Genomic DNA, 26,473 nt, shown 5'->3' on the forward strand with positions numbered 1-26,473 from the left:
CCCTCCTCGTGGAATGTCCACTTCTCACACTACCTTCTATTAACTTTCTGATGGACTACCCATCCAGTTATCTTACAGCCTTGCATGGTCTCCTCTAATCTGGTGGGCTCGTTTTCTCTTCTCTGACCAATCATGGAACATCACACCTCCCTAACGTCCCAGCTTATACCATTGTCGTTTACACATTTGTTTTATTCCTGCTTTGTCATCCCACTCCTGCCTAGTTTTGTAAAGTCTGACACTAAGCTCTGGTTACCTTTATTTACTACAGATAATAGCACAGAGCATTTTCTGTATCACGTGCTCAATCAGTGTTTCTTGATTTATAAAGTTGACTAAATATCATGAGAGACACTGTGGAATCACAATTGCTGAATCTGCTCAGCAGCCAAAACCTAGTGTAGACATCCTGGAGACGTTTTCCAAAGACCTATTTCAGGGATCTGCGAGAAGACAACAGTGCCTTGTTTTCATTCTCAAACCTTACAGGCAGACATCCTACACAACTGTTAGAACTTAAACTCCTGGAAAGAATCAAATAATTCAAATGGAGAAGGTTAGTTTTTGTTGGAAGCTTATGGAATATCAATTTAAACGTGGTTGAATATTCAAGTGTTCTAATCAAGATATATAAATATGTTATTATTCCACTATTGTACTTTCATTCTACTTAAAGAAATTAAATCACACAGATTTAACCAAGTTCATTTTTTAAATGGAGAAAAGTTAGAATTCAGAGTGCTTTAAAGGTCAACATTCAGAGGAAATTAGATGACAAGTGCATTGTGTTTTATCCTTGATTTTGCTCATAATTTATATTGGGAAAACCTGTGGCTCTACATGCTGGTTCAGAGATAAATAACCGAAAAAAGATACTTTCTTCCTACTCTGCTGTCTATTTATTCATATTTTATAAATATTCGGAAGTAATTTTACATCTGTATCTGAATATTAAAAATATAATTTTGTCTGAACATACAATATAGTTTTATATGAATCATGCATATAAAATAGTACTGTTAGAAACTGCTTTATAACATCATGGTGATTACCTGCCTTAAAGGAAAATAGAATTTTAAAGCAATAAAGCTGATTTTAAATTGTGCGTAGAACCAATAATTGTGTATTTAAGGCAATTAAAAGATTTATTGACTCTTGGTTAAAAGTAGATTGACAATGATATTAAAGAATAAAGTATAATTTATTTGGTGCTACTTTGTGAATGCTTCTTTAACTACAAATCATCTCACGATAACATATACAATATACTTTCCATCACAACTCAAAATAACCTACAAAATCACATGGCTATAATCAATATACACTGATTATATTTTTAAAAGAAAGAAAGTTAGCAATTAAGGTGCAGTAACTTTTTTCAAATAAAATATTAGCACCATACCAAATAAAATGACCTAAAACTATTGGCCTCCTCATATTTCTTAAATAACTAAATATAAACATTTTTTTCAAAGCACAAATATTAATTTGCAAAATCAGTTCTACAGTAGTTAATATTTCTCTCTTTTGCTGCATTTTTTTCCCAGGAGGGAAAAATATGAAGTAAAAACTTTCACAGGATATGAAAATCAAACAAGTAAATGTAACCAACAAAAGGCTGTCTTTCAGCAATGAGTTCCAACAGAAGCAAAAGTGGACATTTCGCGGCGTATGGTACTAAAAGGTGAGAGTTCAAGTTCTGTGGTATATTCGTTGTCATTGTCATCGCTGGTCACTGTTGAAGACTTCTGAATGCACTCATCACAGCAACAGCAACAGCACTCCATAAAAGCCCGACTGAAGGGTTTGCAAAGACAGAAAAGGAGGACAGGGGTAACACAGGACTTAAAGAACAAAAGGAACTGGCTGATGATATAAAGCAGGTCCATTGTCTGCTGAGAAACCCCTGTCGCCATGTAGGCAGTAACAATATTGCAGATATTTTCAGGAATAATGCAAAATCCATATAAAATGGTCAGAGCCACTACTGTACAGTTCATCTGGCTTTCTAGCTGAATCTGTCGTTTATTCCCTCGCGTACAGGCTTTCTCAGCTTTGCGGATTTTCCTTGCAGTCACTAAAGAGCAGGTGATGGTGAAAAGTGTGGGCAAACAAAAGTAACAGCCAAAGTACCACCAGAGTCTTGCACTGTCATAGGTAAGAGCTAAAACATAGATGGTGTCTGGCAAATCAGGGGAAACCTTAATAACACAGCGTTCCGCAGGAGCTCTGCCACTAAACCCCAAATCCTCCTTGCTCAGCTGGCGGAGAACAACTTCTGGAAGTGCTAACAGTAGGGCACCAACCCATATAACAGCAAGCTTGGCAGTTGTCGAAGAACAGTTCTCTATCATTTCATAGTACATCTGCACGTTGGTGGCTGCACGGAAGCGGTCTATACACAGAGCACATAAGGTGAAGGTAGTGACTCCGAGGGAAGCAACCTGTGGGAGGAACACAGTACACTTATTCTGGGTGATCTCTGAAAGATCAAAACACTAGGCAGTAAATACAGATTGCCAAAACAGAAAACAAAACAAAACAGAACAATTTCCTGGAATGAGGCGTGGGTAACTGGGTTGGTGACTTTAGCTGAATTACTGTAAAGATAAAAATAGGAGGGAAAAATAAAAAGAAATTTAGTGGTTCAGATTATGGAGTCAAAAAATTTTTATAACTGGAAGGATCCATAAGCTAAGTCCAATACCACTTTATTATAGAAAAGCACAGACACTCCCAAGAATTTCAGTCACCACAAAAAAAAAAAAAAAAAAAAAAAAAAAAAATTGCCACCAGGAGTTCTACATAAGGAGTAAGGATAGTTGAGTGTATCCCATTTTCATTACTGAAAAAGATGGTCATGTTTTCCAGTGCGTGGGTCAATAGTATGACTCACACAGAGCAAACATTCAAGAGCTTATTATTTCCAACAAATGAGATGAGTAAAGATCTCCAATTTCTCCTAAATGCAAAATAAAGCATTTCAATATTATCTTTAAATGCATACACTTATGGAAAAGAAGAAAGGGAAATTCTCCAGGGGTCAAAATCAATGAAAAAACAAATGCCAAACAGGTCAGTGACCCCTTCCCCTCCATTCTGCATGCTTGCCGAAGTGATATCTGCCAAGCCTGATGAGAGTTTCATCTAGCTAAGTTGGTTTTAGCTAGATCATGGGGCAGGTGCCCAAGTACACAGAGGTAGGAAACAAAGCTAGCCAGTATACATGGGGATTACATCAAAGATCCTTTTATGATTTTGGAACTCCTCAAATAGTGACATCTTCATGGGTATAAAGAGAAAAAGTAGAGGGAATTAGTAAAGAAACTTGTCTGCATTATATCATTTGGATCTAGGTGAATTGGAGATAAAAAAAGAAGAGCAAATTCTAACCAGGAGCTCGAATTTACACTGGCCTAAAGCTAGAATTCACACCATTTATGTGGCTCAGAAAAAAAACAAATTACAATTTTAAATTGTCCCAGGCACCTGGCAGAAGAAGAAAACACAAAACCTCTCTGGAAGAATGCACTTTAAAACCAGGCCTCAGAAACCCACAGATAAAATTTGAGGGAACATGGATCTACAATTAAAAATCAAAATATGCAAAAGCCAATCTGCCACTATGAACTTATGTGCCAAAAGAAGCAAGTTACAGGATCAGGCATAAAATAAGTACATTTATCATGAAATAAGTACATTTATCAAATTTAAAGTTATAGGAGATACACAAAGAATGTCAAAAAATAGATATAAAAAGTAACCATGAAAATATGCAAAAAGGAGCCAGATACAATGTGTAGATGTACCAGCCATAGGAAAATTTCAGATCAGAAAATAATTTAAGGCTGACCACATAAAGCACGGTATCCAAACTCTCATATGTGTATGGCCCAGACATCTAAATAAATTAACAATTAAAGGTTAAGAATGAAAAATATGTACATTTTTCACACAAAATAAAAATGCATGTTCCTAATGTAAACATAGTATCATTCAGTAGTCTGTTAAATATTTACAAACATCATACACACACTCTAAAGGTGTACATAGACATGTGTTTAACACAAGCACACATTTATTAATACCAACTTTGTCCTAAGCACTCTGCTAGATGGGAGGATACAGAACAAGAAACAGTCCTTTCCCTCAAGGAGGTCATAGTCAACCAAAAGGTGGGGGGAAGGTAGTTCTCAAAGTCACAAGATAAAGACAGTAATCATCTGGGAGCATCAAACTTACTTAACTAGAGGAAATTGAGTAATGTAATGCTTAATGTCATTATTTATATATTTAAATAAAGACAGAGTAGAAGGTAAAATGTTCATGAGGTTTAAGATGAAACAGGAGACTAAAACTGTAGATGAGAAGGATGTTTTGGGGTGTACCCTAGGCTTTCAGGTATGGGAATTCACTCTCCTCTGTCTGCTAGTGGGAATGTTTAAGAAGTACAGGAATAGGTCATGCCTTGGCAAAGGAGCAAGGAAACCTATATATAATGTTCATGTCTAATTTTTTAGAATTCAAAGGGATCATGTTGAAAAAAAAAACATTTGTCATAACAGTTTTGACACTCAACACATTAGTTGTTTATCTGCTACATTCAAGCTGTCACTGTCCCCAGAATGATGGCAACTTGCTTGTGGATTCTATGAGAATTCCAATGTCAAATGTCCGCCCCCTTACTACATACTAAACATTAGTGTCTCCTGATTCCACCATGGAAAATAAGGACATTGCATCCATGCCCTGACTATTCTCATAACTCTTAGTGGAAACAGTCTGAAAATGAGAGATAAGGAGGGCTAAAGCGTATGAAAAGCAAAACTGAAGAAAAAATATGACTCCCAATCTAGATCAGGGCAGATCAAGACTACACGGTTCAGCTTATAACCACAATTTTCATACAAAATCTTCAGAAAGTTTCCCATAAAAATCAATATAAGAAATATCCATTCAGGGATGCCTGAGTGGCTTAGTGGTTGAGCATCTGCCTTTTGCTCAGGTTGTGATCCTGGGGTCCTGGATCAAGTCCTGCATCAGGCTCCCCAGAGGGAGCCTCCTTCTCCCTCTGCCTATGTCTCTGCCTCTCTCTCTCTCTCTCTCTGGGTCTCTTATGAATAAATAAATAAAATCTTAAAAAGAAATATTCATCCAATATGACTGTCATAAAAAGTCATCTCTCCATACACCCTTTTAATATTAACTTTCAAATTAATGAATTGGTCTTCTTGATGGAAATTTATTTTGCCTCTATGACAGAGATTCAAAATAATTCTAAAATTGAGGTCTGCACTGTGCAAACTGTCTTAAGATCAGATTATTACGTTTAATGTCAGTAATTGCCACACTTCGCATGGAAATCTGAGAAGGAGAATTCCTTCTAAAGGTCTGCATCAAAAGTATTATTTAGGAATTGCAGGACTTTATTTTATGGGTTTTTGAAACTTCACATTTATGTATTAGTTTTTCAAATATTTTGATTCATTTCTCTGTAAGAATGTAAAACAAAACAAAAAATCCTCAAACTATCAAATGTACCCAAATCCTCAGCAAGGCTTCCTGTGCCATCTTTACTAACTTAAGTCTTTGTGCGTGTTTCTCTGTCACCCACGTATCCAGAGTCGGTCCATAAATAACAAAGCTACAGAGGTTTAAGCTGTGCATTCTCTTAAAATTATGAATAACATTTCTACTGAAAGGATGCTTGGTAAGACAAAACTACTAGAGAGTCTGATGGAAGGCAATCTCTTAGAGGCGTGGCACATACATTTGCTTGGTAGTTTTCTAGATAGAAAATTTTTTACAAAGAACACACAACACTCAAGAGATAGCATCTTCTCCCCCGATTAATCTCCTTAATTTTAAACACAGAGATTTAAAATCCGGACCAAGGGCACCTGGGTCATTCAGTCAGTTAAGTGTCTGCCTTCATCTGAGGTCATGATCCCAGGATCCTGGGATTGAGCCCACATTGGGCTCCCTGCTCAGCAGGCAGTCTTCTTCTCCCTCTGCCCCTACCCCTGCTTGTACTCTCTCTCTCTCTCTCTCTCTCAAATAAATAAATAAAATCTTAAAAAAAAAAAAAAAGAAAGAAAAAGAAAAGAAAAGAAAATCTGGATCAATTATCACAAGAGCTAGCATTTGCATACCTAACTCCCAGTCTGTTACAGAGCATTTCGTGAGAGGGACTAGCCAATGAATGTGGGTGGACACGTATTAAGACGAGTGTGTTGGATTGCCTCTCCTTAGATATTTATAACCTGTGCTGCACATCCACTTTTAATTAAAAGATGTTCACTGCTTCAAAAAGCAAAAAATTTTCTAGGTCCTGTATATATCATTGCACATGATAACAGAGCCAGGGCAATTTTTAAACAAAATTTACATGTGCCCCAACTTTTGCTCAGGAATTCTACATTGTACTTTATTTGAAGATTCTTAGTTCTTCAGCCATATTCTGGAAAGCTATCAGACTGAGCACCAAATGTGTTTAAAAGAACATATTTGATCTGTAATCCTCTTGACGAATCACATATTGAGGGAAGCTTCCTAGGTTTCATACACAAATTGCAAGAGGCTCCTGTACCCAGCTTCGTATTGTCAAATCCTACTTCTCTTTGATAGTGTTCTCCTCAATTAGGAGCCAGCTGAAGCAAAGGTCACAAGAGCTGGGGCCTCTGAGGAAAATGCTGCCCCAAATGCAGATAGCGCTTACTACATAGTTGCCAACAGCAACCGCAGCCCAAAGGCTAGTCCTAGATATCTCTTCCCTCCTGCTGCCACCGCCTGCAGTGCCATTACTTCAGATATTTTTCTGTAAATTCACTTCTACACTTGATTTTATGATGTGAAAGAGCAAGAAAGGTACAAAGCTCCTGCTCAGTACTTTCCCAAATTATTTATAGAAGGCTTTAAACATTTGTAAAGGATCAACCTCGGAAATTAATTGATAAAAATCATCTGGATCATGGGTGGTGGGCTAATTTCTGCTTTCTCAGGTATGAAATCTATCCATGCCATTAAAATTGCTAAATGTTGGAGTAGCATGAAAAGATTTCAATCCCAATTTTGAAATGTATTTGTTTACTTATAGCTCATTAGAAATTCTACCAAGATGAATGGTACAATTACATGCAATTATAAAACTGTGTCATAAATTCTGGATCTCCTGCATTTAATGACCATATCTAATTGCTAAAATTCAATGTCACTAAGAAATTTGCTCTTGGGAGTAAAGCTGGTAAGGGGTAGTTTTTTGAAGCAACATCCGGAGAGATGGAATGAGTAAGATGCAATCTCCTATTAATTAAACTGCAATGGGAGAAATAATTAATGTCAACAAAAGCAGAACTGTAAACACTTCTAATAGACAAGACTATTAATTTTGAGACTCAAGATCAGAGGAAAGCTGGAAGCAGAAATTTTTAACTATTTGGGAAAATGAGATATTGAGCATTTTGAGGGTTTTGGTATCAAAATACACAAAAAATAGAATAAAAATAAACAACTCTAAAATCTTTCTTTCATTCAGCAATGGTCTGCTCTTCTCTGTACCCCACAGGAACAACAGTAACCGTCCTTCAGCCCCTACCAGTCAATATCCAGAGCGGTGAGTCTTCTGGCAGCCACAGGACCCTGCAGCAGTGCTCCAAGGCTGGGACAGGCACAGAGTCAGCCCTGAGTACTCAGGTTGGAAGGCAGCCACTGGTGCCCAAGTGGTCTTCCTATTGTTCAAGTTTCTAATTCAGTGCAAACATCGGGCTATGAGAAAACCTGGGCCATCATATTCACTTTGTACTACACTAAATTCCTGTTCACTCAAAATGATAGAAGAAAGAACACATGGACACTTTATAAAACACAGTAAGGATCTTTGTAGGAAGATCCTTGGCTATTGTCTTAACTATTGCTCCATTTTTCATGAGATTACTGCAGACAGACAAATAAGAAACTTTTTTTCAAGTATTGTATTTTTATTTTTTAGAGAGAGAGAAAGAAAGAGATGGTGGGGGAGGGGCAGGAGAGGGAGAGAGGACTCCACACCCAGCACGGAGCCCGATGCAAGGCTGCATTCCACAGCCCTGAGATCATGACCTGAGCCAAAATTGAGAGTCCTATGCTTAACTAACTGAGCCACCCAACTGCCCCATAAGAAACCATTTTGAACAAGAGTAAGTTATGAAGGTATAACTCTTACCAAATAAATAGTATCTTTTGCTAAGCTTTCTGATATAAATCAGTGATAACAATTATGGGGGAGAAAAGACCAATGCACTTCCAAGCAAAATTTCTTTCACATGAAATTGAGTTGATATGCTTCAGTAAAGTGAAGCAACTAGAATACAATGATTTTTATAAAGTAGGGAAATTTCTAACCAAAGTCATGATAACTATACTCTAGCTTAACTTATATTTTACCTCAAAAAGATGTTTAAGTACATCTATTTCTGTGCTGTCTTTTGTATACAAGTAACTCACAAAACAAGGGCATGATTGTTAAGAAAACCCATTCATTTGGATCATGAATGATAATCTATTATAAGTCTGTGGTTACAGGCCTAACAATCAGTCAGGAAAAAAGCAGGAGGAGCACAGGGTAGAGTTTCCTTTGAAACTCTAAATGGCTTGAGTTTGTGTATGCCTTTGGCTTTCTCTTACATTTTCCATAATCCTTATCCTTGCAACAGTTCAGGGCAACTTCTCCAGGAAAGAGACACTCCTTTGATCACCACTGTGGAAAGCATGTTTATCAGAGCCTCTGCTGTGAATAAGATGGCCTTTATCAAAAGGTCTTCATTTCAGAATGCATGCAAGTCATGATACTATGGTAGTAACACCCTTCCATTAGTGTTTCCAAACCAAAACAGAGAGTAGGAGAGATTTGCCTCACCCCTTACAAACATGCATAGATCCCTAAGATAAAATAAAGCCATTTACAACCACTTGTCCAGTCAAAGAGAAGCCTTCTTTCCTTTATCAAAATCAGTGAGGTTTAATCTGACACACCCACATATTATAAATATCTATTTATTTCGGTGATACCCAACATATTTCATCTATACTTGATTCCCAATGTCATGGAAAAACAAAATAACTTCAAGGCATCAGCTGCCATTATAATCTCATTCTCTACCTTAAGCTTGGTAACATGCTCTTCCTTATTTTAAAAACAACTGAGACTATTTAAAAGCTAACATATCACCCTCAAACTTGGGTTGATTTTATTAATCTTTCTTTACCTTTATAGTCCCACCTTGACATAAAGTTTCCTACCAACTGTGACATCTGACTTCTGTAGCACAGTATATTTCTTTTGTAGTAAAAAAAAGTGGGGGGATGAGGTACCTGGGTGGCTCAGTCAGTTAAGTGTCTGCCTTCAGTTCAGGTCATGATCCCAGGGTCCTGGGATTGAGTCCCATGTCAGGCTCTCTGCTCAGCAGGGAGTCTGCTTCTCCCTCTCCCTCTGCCTACTGATCCTTCTGCTTCTGTGCCAAATAAAAAAAAAAAATCTTTTAAAAAATTACTATAACTTGTCTAAAATATTGTAATTTGGTTATAAATATGCCAATGCTCATTAATATAAAAAATACCAATGAAGCAACATTAACATAATTTGTCTCAAGAGGGAAGCAATCTATTAAAATCAACAGATCTTAAGGAATTGATATAGTCTATTTTTTCTCAATAATTAAATATTCATTTCAAAATGTAATATTTATCTCAAGCCTGCAGTCTTTGGTATTATTATAATTTTTCTAATCAATCTTAAAGTGACCTGGAATTTCTATTGTTCACCTAGGGGTTCTGATGAGTTTTCAAAGAACAGTAATAAATTTTCACCAATTTTCCTTTGTTCTATAATGATATTAATTTGCATGCTGGTAAACCTAAACTAAAAACACATTCCTCATCCATTTGTGGTTTAGTAATTGTGACTTGAATGACATGAAGAGACAATATATTAAGACAAAATTCCTCAGCTCTTAACCAAGGTTGCACCCTTGGTACTCTATTAAGGAAGTACTCTTTCTTTATTTAATCCTCTTATAAGAAACAAATATCTCTAAATCTCACATCTTGCTGCAAATCAGTTAACAGATGCTTTTCCCATACATGAGAGATTGGAACCAAGAAGACAGTGAAGGTAGGACAGGGAGTGATGAACAGGAAGTAAAAAATGGCAACCCTAAGCATAGTCATAGACCTAATGAAAATGACTCATTCCAGTCCTGGATCAAATCAGTGACCTTGGCCTTGTTAATGCTATGAACCATTCAAGTGTGCTGACAAATAACATTGAAAACTATCATAAATCCACAAACCAAAAGTATTCTGTCTCAGGAATAAGCCTGTGATTATATCCTGTGTTTTATAGTTTTATTGAAAGTATATATACCTACTTTTCAAATAGAGAGACTTCAAATTTGAGGTTGCAGCAACCCCATTTTCCATTCTACCTTAAAATTTTAGATGAGATCATCTCCTCTGGCACAAAGAACACCATTCTAATTAGGATACTTAAGAGTTAGTCTTGGCAACAAGGTTGAGTTAATTATTGGACTTTGGCAGGTCAATTCTTGGGAAGTAAAAGGACAGGAGGATCCCCAGAGGATGGGAGAAGTGCAATGCCAGAGACATATCTCACTGCAGAGCAGCCTACCCATTCCTTTACTCCCACAGTCCACACACCCGACACAGATCCCTGTGCCTCCAATGTGACACCGTCAATCTAGTGGGGGGAGCTATTAAAGAGCTATTAAAGGTGGAAACATTCTATCAAGGTCCATGTAGTATAAGAGTCAAAGGCAAGGTAGATAGACCCTCACCTACTTAGCCTGGGAATCATAAACTCAGATCTATTTTGCTTTTCCAGACATATTTCCTTCCTTTTTGCTGTTGAAGGATGCTTTGTTGATATAACCAGATACCTTGGCAGTGCTTGGGAACTCAGAATAAGTCCTCACTCTGTTTCCATTCTTGAAAGATTAATCCCAAGAATTGGGAAAGTCAATTCTTTATGCTTCCCTTTCTATAATAGGGTCCAAAGTATCTATAATAGGGTCCAATGTTATCTCCTTTTTCACCCTTTCTTCCTGGATTCTCTAAGGTCAAATTAAACAATAGGTACATTATGAAATTTTCAGAAGGACTCAATTTAATGTGTTATTACCACTGTTACGAATGTGCTATTACACTGTTAAATGAACCATTCATTTAAGTAAAAATTTAAAATTTAATTTATTTAATTCCTTATGGCTAATAAGGACTAATAAATCCAAAGCACAGATGGTTATCTCAGGCACTGTATTCTAAATAATAATTTGGGATTCTGTGTCCTAAATGAAACTTTTAGGGCTGTCCTATCTGCTGAATTATCTTGCCCCAATGATTCTTATGGGCCTCCTATCCCACAAAAGATTGAGAAAACAAGAAAGCAAGAATTAAAAGATTTTTATATTTGCATCTTTTCACAATGGATCTAAGTTGTACAGAATTTATGAAGACTATAATAAGACTATGATGAAAAAGAATTAGAGTGAGCACAGTTTTCACTTGAATTTATTCATCTTTGGTCCTAATTAAGTACAACTGTGAGCTGACTCATTCCAGGACCCATTCCTGACCTTCCATAACCCTTTGTTTAAATCTCTATTATAGTACTCATTACACATTAGAACATTACTTCTCTATAACTTTAAAAGAAGTAATGCATCTATGTTATTCATCACTGGAAATTTTTCCCCCTTTTCTCCCATCCCTACCTAACATCATACTCACACAGTAGAAAAGCTCAATAAATGTTTGATGAATAAATGGATAGTAAATAAATGAATGAATGACGACATATATGGAAAAGGATTATAGAAAATAATGAATTATTCAAACTGTTCTTTAATCAGTTATTAGTTGCTGCTGTTTTATATATAATATAGTTCTTCCAAGCTGAGTGCCAATGAGTAGTTCTAGAAGGGAAGTAAAGAAAAATCCATTTCTGTATGTACTTCACTAATAAGCTTCAGAAAATAATGGCATTCTCAGTATAATCAATAGTGAAGGCAATTATTTGAATTTCACATGTGGATATAATAAAACTTTTACTGCTTATATAGAACCCAAAATCTGTATGTTCATAAATGGCATTATAAGTAAGAGCTCATTCTATGACATTTTAAATCTTTTCTGCAAAAGTCATCAGCGAAGTATTTTTACTTGTATAGAAATGTAGGAAATGATTGTAAAGGGATTAATGGGAAGTCATAAAATATTTGTTGAGCACCATTCACATATATTGGGTTTACTTTCCCTGAGAATATTATTAGTGACTTTCAAATTGCTCATAAAATTGTATCTTTCCACTTAAAAGTCCATCAGAATACCTAATGGCTAATCCACAACTCAAGCAAATTTACTATCTGTCATGGTAAATGTGCTATTACTTGAATGTAGGGGTTCTAGAGAAATCTGTGTGGAATCACATACTTGTATGATAAATCATCTTCAGCTTCCATGACCCTTCCTTTCTTACCTATCAGTGCTAACTACAATCTGAGGCAATTAAAGAGCCATTTGTTTCACTCAGTTTGAAACTAGTATTTCTAAAGCCATTGGTGAATTGTCTCTTTTCATCACAAAAGATTGTATATCTTTCACAAATCATCCCTAGTCCAGAGGCTCTGGTGAGATTCATTCCCTTTAACTATCCTCCACCTTCATGCAGGAATCTTGTATCTCAGTAAAACAAACAAACAAAAACAGTTAGGGGCACTCAGGTGGTTCAGTCAGTTAAGCATAGATTCTTGACTTCGGCTCAGGTCATTATCTCCAGGTTCTGAGATAGAGCCCCACCTCAGGCTCTGTGTTGGGTATGCAGTCTGCTTAAGATTCTCTCTCTCCTTCTCCCTCTGCTCCTCCCTCATTCAAAACTTCCTAATTAATGTTCAAACAGAAATAAATATTTAGCAGTGGATCTGAATCCGATGATACACTGACTCTGGTTGGCTTTCACCAACTAATGAGTAAAGATCTATTCCAGTTACCATTCAGTGCCCAAATTATCTGGCTTTAATCATTTGTTAGATCCTTAAAGTGTGGTAGAGAACTCCTTTGCCATTTTCCTATTGCACTCCACACCCAGACCTCTATATCTATCCATCTCTCTCACTCTCTTGCTCTCTATCTCTCTCCTTCCCTTTCCCCTACCTCTCTCTTTCCACATACAACTATCACTTTGAGTATAGTTCTGTTTTGTTTTGTTTTCTGGTGACTAGCTAATAAACCAGTTTAAAATGATGTGTCTATTAGGATGACCACCATTCACTCAGATTCTTTTCCCTCCTATCCCCTTTTCCTACCATTCCATCTGCCCTTGATCCTTAAGGGATTTATCATTAAGCCACAAAGGCATCAGAATCCTAAAATAGAAATGGAGAAGTTATCAACTACAATAGTTCCCAGTATATTCCTACTCATAGCAACATTAAATATGATAAAACTACTTTCTAGCAACAGACCCTGAAAGCTGGCTACTCTCCTCAAGTCTTATGCCAACAAATTGAAATAAAACAAGAATTGAATGTAAATTTCAAAGATATGTGATTTTTCTTAAGAAACGTCTCCTATTTTTCTATACAAACTCAACTCTCCGCCAAGTTCCACTATCTCCTCAAGATTATGCTAATACTCAAGTTGTAGGGGAAAAAAAAAGAACTATGGTAGAAGAAGAAAAGAAGACAAAAGTGAAAGGAGGTAAAATTGAGAAAATTTCTGAAGATTAATAAAATTAACTGTGGTACAGCTACTATAGAAAACAGTTTGGAGATTACTCAACATTTTTAAAATAGAATTACCATATGATCTAACAATTCCACTTTTGGGTATTTACATGAAGAACATGAAAACACTAACTATTTTTTTATTTAAATTCAATTTGTCAACATATGGTATAACACCCAGTTCTCATCCCATCAAGTGCCCTCCTTAGTGCCCGTCACCCAATCACCCCATCTCCCCACTCTCCTCCCCTTCTGTAGTCCTTTGTTTATTTCCCAGAGTTAGGAGACTCTCATGGTTTGTCTTCCTTTTTAATTTTTCCCCACTCAGTTTCCCTCCTTTCCCTTATAGTCCCTTTCACTATTTCTTATATTCTACATATTAGTGAAACCATATGATGATTGTCCTTCTTCAATTGACCTATTTCACTCAGCAAAATACCCTCCAGTTCCATCCACGTCGAAGCAAATGGTAGGTATTAGTCCTTTCTGATGGCTGATGAAAACGCTAACTTGAAAAGATATATGCACCCCTATGTTCACTGCACCATGATTTACAGTAGCCAAGATATGGAAGCAACCTAAGTGTCCACTGCTGGATGAATGGATAAAGAAAATATGGTGTATGTACATATGTGTGCATGTGTGTGAATGTATATAAATATAATGGAATATTATTCAGCCATTAAAAAGAATGAAATCTTGCCATTTGCAACAACATGGATGGACCTCAAGGCATCATGCTAAATGAAATATATCAGATGAGGAAAGACAAATACCAAATGATCTCACTTTATATGTAGAATCTTAAAAAAGCAAAAACAACAACAACAAAAAACCTAAAACAAACAACAACAACAAAAAGAAACTGAGCCCATAGAGTCATAGAGAAGAGATTGTGGTTGCTAAAGGCTGGGGGTTCTTGAAAGGTATCAAAAGATACAAGCTTTCAGTTATAAAATAATACTGTATTACATATTTGGAAGTTGCTAAGAAAGAAAGTAGATCTTAAAAGTTTTCATCAAGAATGTTGTAACTATGTAAGGTGACAGATACTAACTAGAGTTATTATAGTGATCATTTCACAATTATACAAATATCAAAGCACACTATGTTGTACACTTGAAACTAATAAAATGTTATATGTCAATTATACCTCCATTAAAATTAAAAATTGTGAATAAAAGTTTAAAATGTCTAAGAAATATTAAAAAATAAAAACACTGGAAAAGATGAAACATTACTATCAAAAAGGTAGATCATACATTATAAATCAATAATAAGATGTGTGGTAGAAGAAAAGGAAAAGCCAACAAATAAATATAAGAAAGTAAAAAGTAAGGAGAGAGAAGGTAAAATCTAGATAATAAAAGGAGACAAAATGTCAAATAGTTTTTAGAACTCTTGTGGTCAAAAATAAACAGATTTGATGGGGGGAAGATTTTTGAGAAAGTTTAAACAAATGTAATTATTTATAGTGTCTTTTACCAATCTAAAACACTGTGATTTTAAGAATATAAAATGTAACCTACATAGCTTAATTTGATCACTAAAATAATCATCTTTGACACAGTAAAAGTGCAATTGATTCAGATTGTTGCAATTTTTAAAAATTTTCAAACTCTGGAACTTACTGTTAATTTATGAGAAACAAGATGAAATTTAAGAATATAAAAAGCTATAAATTTCATCATATAGCAAAGCATGTTAACTGAGCTTATTTTTCCCTACCCATTGGATATAAAAATCTTTTTTGAAAGATGCCAAGGAGCAGACATAAAAAGAAAACACTCATTGGACACTTCTGCCTTCTAGATGTTTGTCTAATAAGCAAACTTGAGACTGAAAGGTCTGGCTGCTACTAACTAGGTATAAATGCTTAGGATGATCATTTCTCCTCTCTGGGCCTCTTGTTTCATCTTAAAAATCGGGAAGTTTGAGTAGAGTGTCATCTGGTTCTAATTTAACATTAGAAAAATTCAAAAGTTACTGCAGTGCAGGCTATGGCTCTCCACCTAGATTGCCTCTCCACAAAATTCCTTCAGGTATGAAGTGCTGATTCCCCCAACTGCTGGGACTGTTGGTGGTTGGTGGCTCTTAGCCGCAACCTGCTCTAGGAATTGCCTTTCAGAGACATCCCCCCAGATCAAGGTTATGTCCCCTTCCTAGGAGCAACTTCCATGTAGTAACCGGTCCCTTAGGGGGAATAAAGTCGGGGCTGTCTTGCCTCTATCCAGGACATAGTGCAAGGCTCTCCAGCCCTGCAGCTCCTTGTGGTGTCAGCCAAGGTCTCTCTAGCATCTGGATCACAGTTCAACTTCTCCCTCTGCCCAATCCCACCTCCTTCATTCCCCATTAGGTGTTGAACCTGAGCACATGCCCCAGTAAACTTCCTGCAATGCAAATCTCCACATTTGGGTCTGTTTCTTGGGGAACCTGACATGGAACAGGCACTAAATCTTCTTAGTTCTGTGAAAATCACAGTGCCTCCTAGGGGCAGAAATGTTTTGTTTTGAAATTTGGACTGTATTTTTTAGTCTCATAATCAGGAATTACAGAGCTGATAGTACTATCCAATCTTTTTTTTTTTTTTTTTTTTTTTACAAAATATACTAATGCATTATAAAATTATTTCAGAAGAATAGGATAGGAATGTAGAAACACTACATCTTAAGATTTTCATTCATACTTTAATAGTAAAAATGTGTATTACAGTCTAATTTTTAAGAAGAAATGAGTAAGGTTTTTTACAACTCTGGGGGGAATAAAGCCTAGCACTAAAAACTAAAAAGAAATAAAGGACTATAAAGAAGAGAGGGAAATACAGATAGCAAAAAATACCAATAGTTGTTTTAATAATAATAAAGGTAAAAAATATTCTTAAGGATCAGAGAATTAAATTTAAAAAATGAAATAAAAATGAAAACACATATTTAAAAATAATCAGAGCTAAAGAGAAAGAAAATTAAAAGACATACATGATAAATACCATCACTCAAAACTCTTAGGTCTCATAAACTTACCAAAGTTTTTATATTCTTTTCTGAATTTGGATGGAATTCCTTTCTTTTGAAGGTTTTTTAAAGAACTGAGTAACTTTTTTTTTCTTTCCCCAGTTTCTTTTTTCTGTCCTCTTTACCTTGTTTTTTCCTCTAATATATAAAGCCTTCATCATGCCCATTTTAGACAAGCCAATACACTTCTGTTACTGGGGGTAACTCTCCTGTTCACTTTATAGTTTACTTTTGTCTCATTCTTGCATATGTCAATTTCTTCTGTATTATTCAAGAAAACAATCAGAGAGATCTTAAACATTGACCTTGAAAAGGCAATTGATAGATACATCTCTTTTACATAAATTCAACTACCTCCGCTGCAATTAAAAAATGAACTGTCTACAAATAAAATAGATATTTCAGAGCTACATGGAGCCTGGCAACAAAAGAAACCCTAGGTTTTGGTAAAGTAGCAACAGCTGGTTTAGCCAGTATGGAATGATTCTGCATCTGATCCCTGCCAGGATAACAGAGGGTCTTATTTACTATCTCTTCCCTTGTTCGTCTAAGTAGGTACTGTTTTCTGTTTACTTATCTCCTAGCTTTGAGCCCTGGAACAATGTTGAACATAGTGTCACTGGCTCTGGTGCCAGACAGGATCAGGGGCTCTGGAATATTTACAGTTTCCCTTCTTCTGCTTCCATAAATGAAATGGGCAGTCTGAATGGAGGAAATCAAGGGCCAGCTGGCTAAAAACACAACTGGCAACAAAGCACTTGGGCTCCTTCCAAGAGCTGGTGTTTAAAGAGAGGCCATTTAAAGAGCAAATACCAACTACCATAATAACGGTCCAGGACACTAGCTGTACGATGAAAAAATAAAATTTTACTCAGCAATATTTTTGTCTCCAAAGTTTGGAACCTATTATATGCCCCCCTTCTTCTTAAAAAATTTTTCTACTCTTAGCTAATCCCTTAAAATAACCAATCCATTATATCCTAACAAGTGACAAGTACATACTATATATGCATGCTCAAATATATATGTATGTGTGTGTGTGTGTATATATATATATATATATATATATATATATATGTATATGTATGCAAATTCAGTGCCATGATGGCCAAAGTGTTATTCTTTGCTTAAACTCATCCATAAAAAATAAATAAAACTGTTAAGAAATTGAGAAGGAAAAGGAGAGAAATAAGAAATGACATAAGAATTTAGATGGGATAGCATGGCAGACTGCCAAAGGACACTTAAACTAATTTGGGAGGTTATTAATATATCATGAAGCCAACTGACAAAGGCAGATTTCCTTTGTTAAATAAAATAGTATTTCCATTTTGATATTTAAGAAAGATTCAATAATCTCCTTGGGAAAAAAATCATGTTGGAGCACTACTTGAGAAACAATACATGATTTTTGGTTGTTGCTGCTGAGTTCTGGTAATGACAACCACACAATGGCCATTTATTAACCCTCGACTCTCTGGTGCCAAATCAAGGCTATATATAAATGCCATATTCGGAGGGATCAATTTAAAATGTAAACAATTCTATACATGATGAAAACATAATTATTTCAAAATCCAGGAGCAGAAGAGTTTGAAAGTGAGCAAACAAAGCTGCCTCTCTCTTTTTCTCTCTCTTAATGATTGACAGGAGAAGCGGAGGAGGCCCCAGAAAAAAAGTAAAGGGGTTCAGCAGCTAGGTGGGTGCGTGGAGCAGCAATTGGGATGCTATACATCCCCGAAATGGGTAAAGCCAGTAGTTTGAGACCCCCTGGAAGACATTATTACCTCGATATAGGGCACAATCTTGCAAGAGAAGTCCTCCAGCAGCCACTTCTTCGTCAGCTCGTGAAAGATGACGAGCGGAAGGCAGAAGAAGATGATGAGAAAGTCCCAGAAGGCCAGGTTGGCCAGGAGGGAGTTGGAGATGCTCCGCATGTAGTAGTTGTGACACACGATGCACATCACCGCCAGGTTGCCAATGATGCCGGTCCCGAAGATCACCACAGACAGACACATGACCGCATAAGCTCCGTAGGACTCCTGGGTCAGCGGGTAGAAGGGGTTCTTCAGTCGCAAGCGCCGGTGCGTGCTGTTCCCCCGGCGGAGCCCCCCGCGCTCGTGGACGCCCTCCCCTGAGGACCCATTCTGGGCCAGCGCCCTGCCAGGGGGTGCGATCGTCCGCCCTTCGTGCCCCGACGGTCCATCGACCGTCTTGGGTGGGGGGTCGTGGTGGGCACCCTGGGGTTTCCCGCCTCTCCTTGGCCAGTAATAAAGGTCGCTGGCTGCAGGTTCTGTCCTCACACTCGGCTCCTGGCTGTGCCCAGAAATGCCAGCGCCTCTAGGACCCTTCTCTGCCCCCTCTGAGCTCCGAAGGAAGAGTTGGAGAGCCGGGGGGTTCCCTCTTCCCAAAGTTCCGGGGGGCTCCTGGCCCCGGGCCCCTCTCCACCTCCAGGCTCCAGAGGGTCTGGCGGGAGGTCCCGAGGGTTCCGCGGCCGACACCTCCGGCCCTGTCCCCGCACCTGGGTCACCGCCCCGGGCAGCCCTGAGGTCCCGCCAGGGCGCCGCGCGCGCCGCCGGCTCCGGCTCCTCCTCCCTGGGCGCTCGGGTTAGCAGAGGGTCCCCTGCAGAACTTCGTCCCCACGCGTCCCTGCTGCGGCGCTGGCTCAGTGCAGGCGAACAGTTCTGTCCTAGGCAAGCCTCGTTCCCGGGCCAAGGAGCGGCCCCGAGGGCAGGCGAGGCGGAGAGCTTGAGCAGTAGCAGAAGCAGCAGCCGCGAGGTGCGGGCGAGAGGCGCGCCCGGGGCCCGCATGGCTCGCAGAGGGCGCGCCCGGCAGCGTGGCTCCCGGTTAGCACCGACACCTGCTGCCTAAATTGCTGCTGAGAGTCGGACACATGTCACATACTCACCCCCGCCCCGGCGATGGGGGACGGGAGATTACGGAGAGGTTGGGGGATGGGTCTTGGGTCACAAACCCTCCCCTTCTACAATCCTTCCTCTTTCGGCTTCCCGTGCATTTCGCAGCCAAATCCAGCCCGAGCGCCGCGTATCCCCAGGGTTCAGAGGGGGAATCGCTGCTCTCGGTGGCCGACCTTGAAAAGTTGCCACCAGCACCTGCTTGTTGGTTAATGTTGCGACTGGGAGAAGCCCGGACCAAGCCCCACGTTCCTCCCTGCCTTTGGGCGGCTGCCTTCTCGGCAACAGTAGCTCTGCCTATTTACTTCCTTTCCATACCGCTTTATCCAGTTGGGAACAGTCGCGCTGCCTTTTTACACCCTTTCAATAACCGCTTTATCCAGTTGTAAGCCGAGGTCGCTACAGGGAGAGAAAAACGAGTTGCCCCTTTGCGGATGACTGGCAGCCACCATCCCGCTCCCGGCTCGCTGGAAACAGGTTGCAAACAGCTGGACGCTGCGCCGACGCGCCCGGGGAAACTCTCGCCCCGCCTAACGCCAGCGACCTGCGAGGCTTCTGCTGCCGGGGAGAAGCGGGATCCGAACCCCGCGGCCACCGTCAAAGTTGCTGCTCCTCCCGCTCAAAGTTGACCGGGGGGCGGCGCGGGCTCGCGGGCAAGGGGCTCGGTGGCGGGGGTGGGGACGCGGCCGACGGAGCTCGTCGCTGCCACAGCAGGCGCTAGGCGGGCGGAGAGTGCGGTGCCTGGAGCGGCCGCGGGCGAGGCGGGGCGCGGCCGGGGAGGGGAGGGGAGGGGAGGGGGGAGGGGAGGGAGGGGGCCGGCCTCGCCCCGCCGCCCCCGTGTCCGCGCGCGCCGCCGGGAGCCAGCGCTCGGCCCCGGGCCTCCTCCTGCGAGAGATGCCGTGGTGCGCGGAGGAGGCTGGTCCCCTGGCGGTTGACGACTCGCGAAACGCACACGCGTTTCATTCAAGCCCTTTGTAGCGGCCTTGACCTGACTCGTGGGAGCCGGGAGCGGAGAGGCCCCACGGGCGGAGGCGCGGGCGGGAGCCGGGCGCGCCCCGTCGGTTCCCCAGACGTCGGAACCAGCTCGGCGGCTCCCGGGCCCCGGGGAGGAGGAAGGTGAGCCGCTCACCTCCCTCGGGACTTCCAGGAGCTGGGCCTCGAGAGGAGGAGGAGGCTCGGATGTTTCCATCGCAGAGACAGCAGTTCCGAGAGTGGGACGCGCAGCGAACGTGTTCGGGGGCGCCGGGACCTGTGACGCCGACTGGGGAAGCAGGCCCACGGGGGTTGCTGGGGAAGCAGCTCTGTTTGACGGACTCGTGGGAATGACAGGTGGGCGGACGGGGACAGCGCGGCCCGCCGTGCAGGTGCGGCCTTCGCACCAGACCTCGCGCTCCTGCCACGGCTCCTCGGGGCGTAGTTCATGAGACCGGCGGCTATAATATAAAACAGGCGGATTGATTAAAAGAAAGTGATAGAGGGAGAAATGAATGCGTTTTGAAGTGAAAAAGGGCAACATCTAGAAAAACAGGAGAAAATACAATGAAAACCATGACGCCGAGTATGACAGGTACAGAGTAATGGCCCTCCAGAAGAGGCCCACGGCCTAATTCCCAATACACGTGAAGATGTTATCTGACTCGGCAAAAGGGACTTTGCAGATGCGATTCGGTTAAAGATCTTGAGAGGGGAAGAGTATCATGAATTATTATTATTCAGGTGGGTCCACTGAGATCACAACGGTCCTTACAAGAGGGAGGTTACAGGGTCAGAGTGAGGGTTTTTTGTTTGTTTTCTTTTTGTTTTTGTTTTTGTTTTTGTTTTTTGTTTTTTTTTCCAGGTGGCAGAGATACCTTTATTTTTGCAGAGCAGAGGCAGCATTTACTGGCTATGGAGTCTGGGTGGCAGCTGTCCTGAGGCTCCTCTCGAGTACCTTCTGGACACCGGTCTCCAGTCTGAGGAGAAGCAAGGCCGCCATGCTAGGGGGCAAGGCTCCCCCTTACTCCCTGAGAGGTCTCCAGCAAGCCCTCCACCCGAGACAGCTCTCACAGGGTGCCTTCTAGGAGGTACAGTTGGAGGTAGGACTTGAGGGCAGGTTCAGGGGCAGGCTTCCTTTCCATCACAGTGAGTCAGTGAGCCAAGTAATGCAGCAATCTCTGGAAGCTGAAAAAGTCCCTGCCTGTTCATTTTAGACTTCTGACCTCCAGAACTATAAAACAATGAATTTGGCTTGCTTTAAGTCACTGAGTTTGTAGGAGTTGGTTGCAGCAGCAATAATAAACTGATATACCAATTAACCTGAAAATGTAGACAGCAACATTTTATTGAAAAATATTAACTACCAAAAATAGTTGGGAAGAATTTTTTAGAAACCTAAAGATAACCATAACATTAAAGAAATCAAGTCGGGACCCCTGGGTGGCGCAGCGGTTTGGCGCCTGCCTTTGGCCCGGGGCGCGATCCTGGAGACCCGGGATCGAATCCCACGTCGGGCTCCCGGTGCATGGAGCCTGCTTCTCCCTCTGCCTGTGTTTCTGCCTCTCTCTCTCTCTCTCTCTGACTATCATAAATAAATAAAAATAAAGAAATCAAGTCATTCATCATATTCTACCTATCAGACAGTGCTAGACATTATCAAGTCCTAAGAGTAATTATACTTAAATGAAATGTTTGATAGCTAGCTGGCTCATTTTGTGAAGCCAGAATAACCTTAATATCAAAATTAGAAGATGACAGAAAAAGAAAAAAAAAGGGGGCTAATAGCACCCATTTATACATCAAATTATTCATTTATACACAATAATTATCTCAAGTGCATTAATTCATTAAACAGATATTCTGCTCACAGTGTATATGGAAGAGCAATGAACAAAATGAAGGTCCGCTCCCTCTGAATTTATATTCTCTTTGGGGAGACAGATTTATTAACAGATTTATTAACAAATAGATACACAATACGGCAGATGATGACCAATGCTATAGAGAGAAGAATGGGGAGTAAGGAAATAGAGTAATGGGCAGGGGAAATCTGTTCTTTTATAAGGATAGTCAGTGAAAGCCTTTCTAATAAGGTGATTTTTGAATACTTACAAACATATAGTCCAATAGTCCCAAATGAAAGCCTGACGAATTCAACATCACCTGTTTTTAAATATATATATAGTATATAATAGGTCTTATCGCAGAAATGTCAGGATAGCTTAACATTTAGAAATTTTTTAAATAATTTATGAAATCCAGCAATTTATGAAATTAAGGACAAAGATATATTAATCTCAACAGATGCAGGAGAAGCATTTGATTAAAGGCAATCATCATTCATTATTAAAACTATTAGCAATCTAGAAACGGAAAAAAGCTTCTTTAATATAACAAATGTTAACTTAAAATTACAGCTAACATTAATGTTAAAATAACAGAAACATTTGCTCTAAAATGAAAACAAGACACAGATCACCTGTTCTATAATCAGCACCGTACTTACCAATGAAATAAGACAAGAAAAAAGAAATAGTTGTAGTAAAGAAGTACAATTGGTGCTATTTGCAGATTAGGTAAGCCTGCATACAAAATTTAAAATGATTTAATACTTATAAAGCTACCAGTTGTAACTTACCAGATATCAAGACTTATATAACTATAGTAACAAAAATAGCATGATATTGGTGCAGGGAGGGCCAAAGAGGTCAAGGAAAGAGAACAGAAAATAGAGAAATATGCATAAACTTATGTGAGAATTTGATATAGCAAGAGAACTGCCATTGCAAATGGATGGTTAAACTAATCAATAAATGGTACTGAAAAAAAATTGACAATCCATAGAAGAAAAAATAAAGGTATATTTCTTCCTTCATACTATATATAAAATATATTTCAGATTAAAGATCTTAATATGAAAACTAAGTGTTTAAAATTTTGAGAAGAATATACAGGAAATGTCATTATGGCATAAGAGTAGAAAGGTTTCATAAGATGGAAGAAGACAAAATATGAAATATAATAATGATAAATATGATTTTCTTAAAGTTTTACATTTCTGAACCAACAAGGAAGCCATCAGCAAAGTTAAAACAAGCCACAAATTGGAAGCAGACTGTGATAAGAAGAAGTAGTAAGCTCTAGTGCTGCTTACTAGTGAGAGGATAGTCTAGCTCCAGTGGATCTTTTAAAGACACAAACATGCTATGGTACAGGTTTATAACTGCTCACTAGAAATATCGTATAAAGTAGCCACCTAGCACACTTGCTCAAGGCTGAGTTATTGCATAAGTGATCATAACAAAAGTAATATAATTTCTGTAAATTTGCATGTATATCGATAAAACTTCTAAGAGGGCTTTCCAAGGTGGTCCTCCCAGCAGTATCCCTGGGAGGATTATTAAATTTTTGCTCTGGGGCTAAGAGGAACAAATATGGGAATACTCACACATGTTGTGGTCTTGAGTTTCTTTACTATCATTTATCATTTTCTCTCAAATAATCCACATTGCACTGAAATATTTGGAATCTACTTTTATTCCTATACTTTTATTCCTAGACAAAAGGACTACCCTCCAATATCTACAAAAACACTTGCAAAGATAAGAAAAAAGATTAATTTTAAAAAGATGGGCAAAGGATGAGATCAGGAATTTCACAAAGGAGGAAACTCGAATGTCCATTAAAAATGTGGGAATATGGTCAATCTAATTAGTAATTAGAGAACTGCAAATTATAATAACGATGGAATGCCATTTACCTCTATTTGACTAGAAAAAAGAATGCCAATATCCAACTATTTGAGAGGATAGGAAAAAATGAAAGCTGTTATAACCTGCTCTTGGAAGAGAGAGTAATTTGTCAGTACCTTAAAAGTTGATGATGTTTATACCTTGTGAACATGAAATAGTACCCATAAGAATAAGCCTTAGAGGAGCTCTTGTATGTGGGCATAAGAAAATCTTTACACTTGTTTTTAAGAATAAAAAGAATGGAAACACTGCAAATGTCAATCAATATAGGAATGGAAAAATTAATTGTAGTGTATTCATAAAAAGGAGAAACTAGACTTAAACATATCAGCAAGGCTGAATCTCAGAAATATAAATGTCAGAATAAAAAAGCAAGATTCAATGTCAACTATACTATGCTGCTGTTTATATAACTTTCAAAAAGAACATAAAACACTATGGTAAACCACACACGATATATCATAAAAGTATAAAATATATAGAAGGAAAAAATACACATCAACTTCAGAATATTAGTTGACCTCTGGGGATAGAGGGATGGGAATGGAATGAGAGAGAGCTTCTACTCTAAATGTTGTATTTTGTACTTTGTTTATTTTTTTTAAGATTTTATTTATTTATTCATGAGAGACACAGAGAGAGGCAAAGACATAGGCAGAGGGAGAGGCAGGCTCCTCACAGGGAGCCTGATGCGGGACTCCATCCCGCCAGCCAGGGATCACACCCTGAGCCAAAGGCAGAGGCTCAATCGCTAAGCCACCCAGGCATCCCTGTATTCTGTTTCTTTAAAAAAAAACTATTCAGGAGGGAGTAATCTGGCTTTATTATGGAACAAGAAAAAAAAAGTTGCTGAAATAAAACCAGAGATATTGCCTCCCCTTTTACCTCATTAGTTTAAAGTTTGGGTTTACAGTAGTAAATTATTTGTATATCCTTTTTACTCTTGATCATAATAATGTGTCACTAATTTTCACCTTTACCTAGAAAGGAATCCAAACTCAATAGGGAAAAATTCCTTTGAACCCTTTCCAGAAACCCAGTGTAACTGACACATGCTTCCCCTGAGGAGGGCATCATTTTCAGAATGGGAAGCTGCAGAACTAAGGTATCCAGCTTGGGGAATTGCTTAGGAAAATCCTGGAGGACAGGCTGCCTTTGCCTCTCTGAGATGATACCTCCTTATTCCTAAGTAGGCCCCTCCTTAACCTGAACAATAGTGCCTTTCTATTAGGATGGCTGCCATGCTCTGGCTCCTTAAGTGAAGGCTTGTTGTGGCCATGAATAAGACCTCAGAGAGCTCCAGCCACCCTGGTGGAGCCTGGGACAACGTAAATCATTTATCTTCTTGGAAATAATTTTCTTATCTGTAAAACAACGATGTTCACACCTGCTCTCAGCTCTGCCCACCCAAGTCATTATGATGATTAGGCAACATGAAAAGACTTCAGAAATTGTACAATATTCATCTTTGCTCCTTTTAGTATTCAACTATTTGTTGCTATTGGCAAAATTTAAATGACATCGAGAACACATAAGCTGTAAAGGAGATCATGCTTGATAAATGAAAGTCTGAAGTAATATATGTATTTTATAAGAAAATTGAGAAAGGGGTACCTGGGTGGTACAGTCAGTTAAGCGGCTGACTCTTGGTTTCAGCTCAGGTCATGCATGACTTCAGGGTCCTAAGATCGAGCCCACAGCCAAGCTCTGGGCTCAGCCTGGAGTTTGCTTAGGACTGTCTCTCCCTCTGCCCCTGCCCCCACTCTCGCTTTCTCTAAAAATATATAAATAAATCCCAAATAAAAGAAGAAAATTGAGAAAGCATTCACTGCAAAAAGAAAAACAAATGTCATTGAACTCTTTTCCCAAAGCTCATCTCACCTGTAACTATAGTTTTTGAAATAGGAGTAGTCACAACTCATCTATTTCTGTAGTTCTACTATAGAAATATAGATCTGAAAATATGTTGGCTAATTATTGTCTGGTGTACATCAGAGATCATTTATCTGTACAAGAACTGATCTGAAAAAAAAAAAAGAACTGAT

At 39.2% G+C, this 26,473-nt stretch overlaps 1 protein-coding gene across 1 annotated transcript; it reads right to left on the reverse strand.

The window, feature by feature from the left end:
- Window positions 1-1,182: 1,182 nt before the first annotated feature.
- On the reverse strand, window positions 1,183-20,438 carry GPR37 (G protein-coupled receptor 37). Its single transcript, XM_072784425.1, has 2 exons — window positions 18,574-20,438; window positions 1,183-2,444 (listed from the first exon to the last, which is right to left on the reverse strand). Exons 1-2 carry the CDS (start codon window positions 19,594-19,596, stop codon window positions 1,626-1,628), a joined length of 1,842 nt encoding a protein of 613 aa, XP_072640526.1. The 5' UTR covers window positions 19,597-20,438; the 3' UTR covers window positions 1,183-1,625.
- Between the last annotated feature and the right edge of the window lie 6,035 nt (window positions 20,439-26,473).

Source organism: Canis lupus, chromosome 18, assembly GCF_048164855.1.
Source record: "Canis lupus baileyi chromosome 18, mCanLup2.hap1, whole genome shotgun sequence".
Lineage (NCBI taxonomy): Eukaryota > Metazoa > Chordata > Mammalia > Carnivora > Canidae > Canis > Canis lupus.

Bases quoted from the DNA above. Each gene is read 5' to 3' on its own strand.
- GPR37 (XM_072784425.1), bottom strand. From the start codon at position 19,596: ATGCGGGCCCCGGGCGCGCCTCTCGCCCGCACCTCGCGGCTGCTGCTT. The intron at 2,445-18,573 runs GTAATAATGTCT...TTCCTCCCACAG, and splicing joins AGATTGTGCCCTATATCGAG to GTTGCTTCCCTCGGAGTCAC.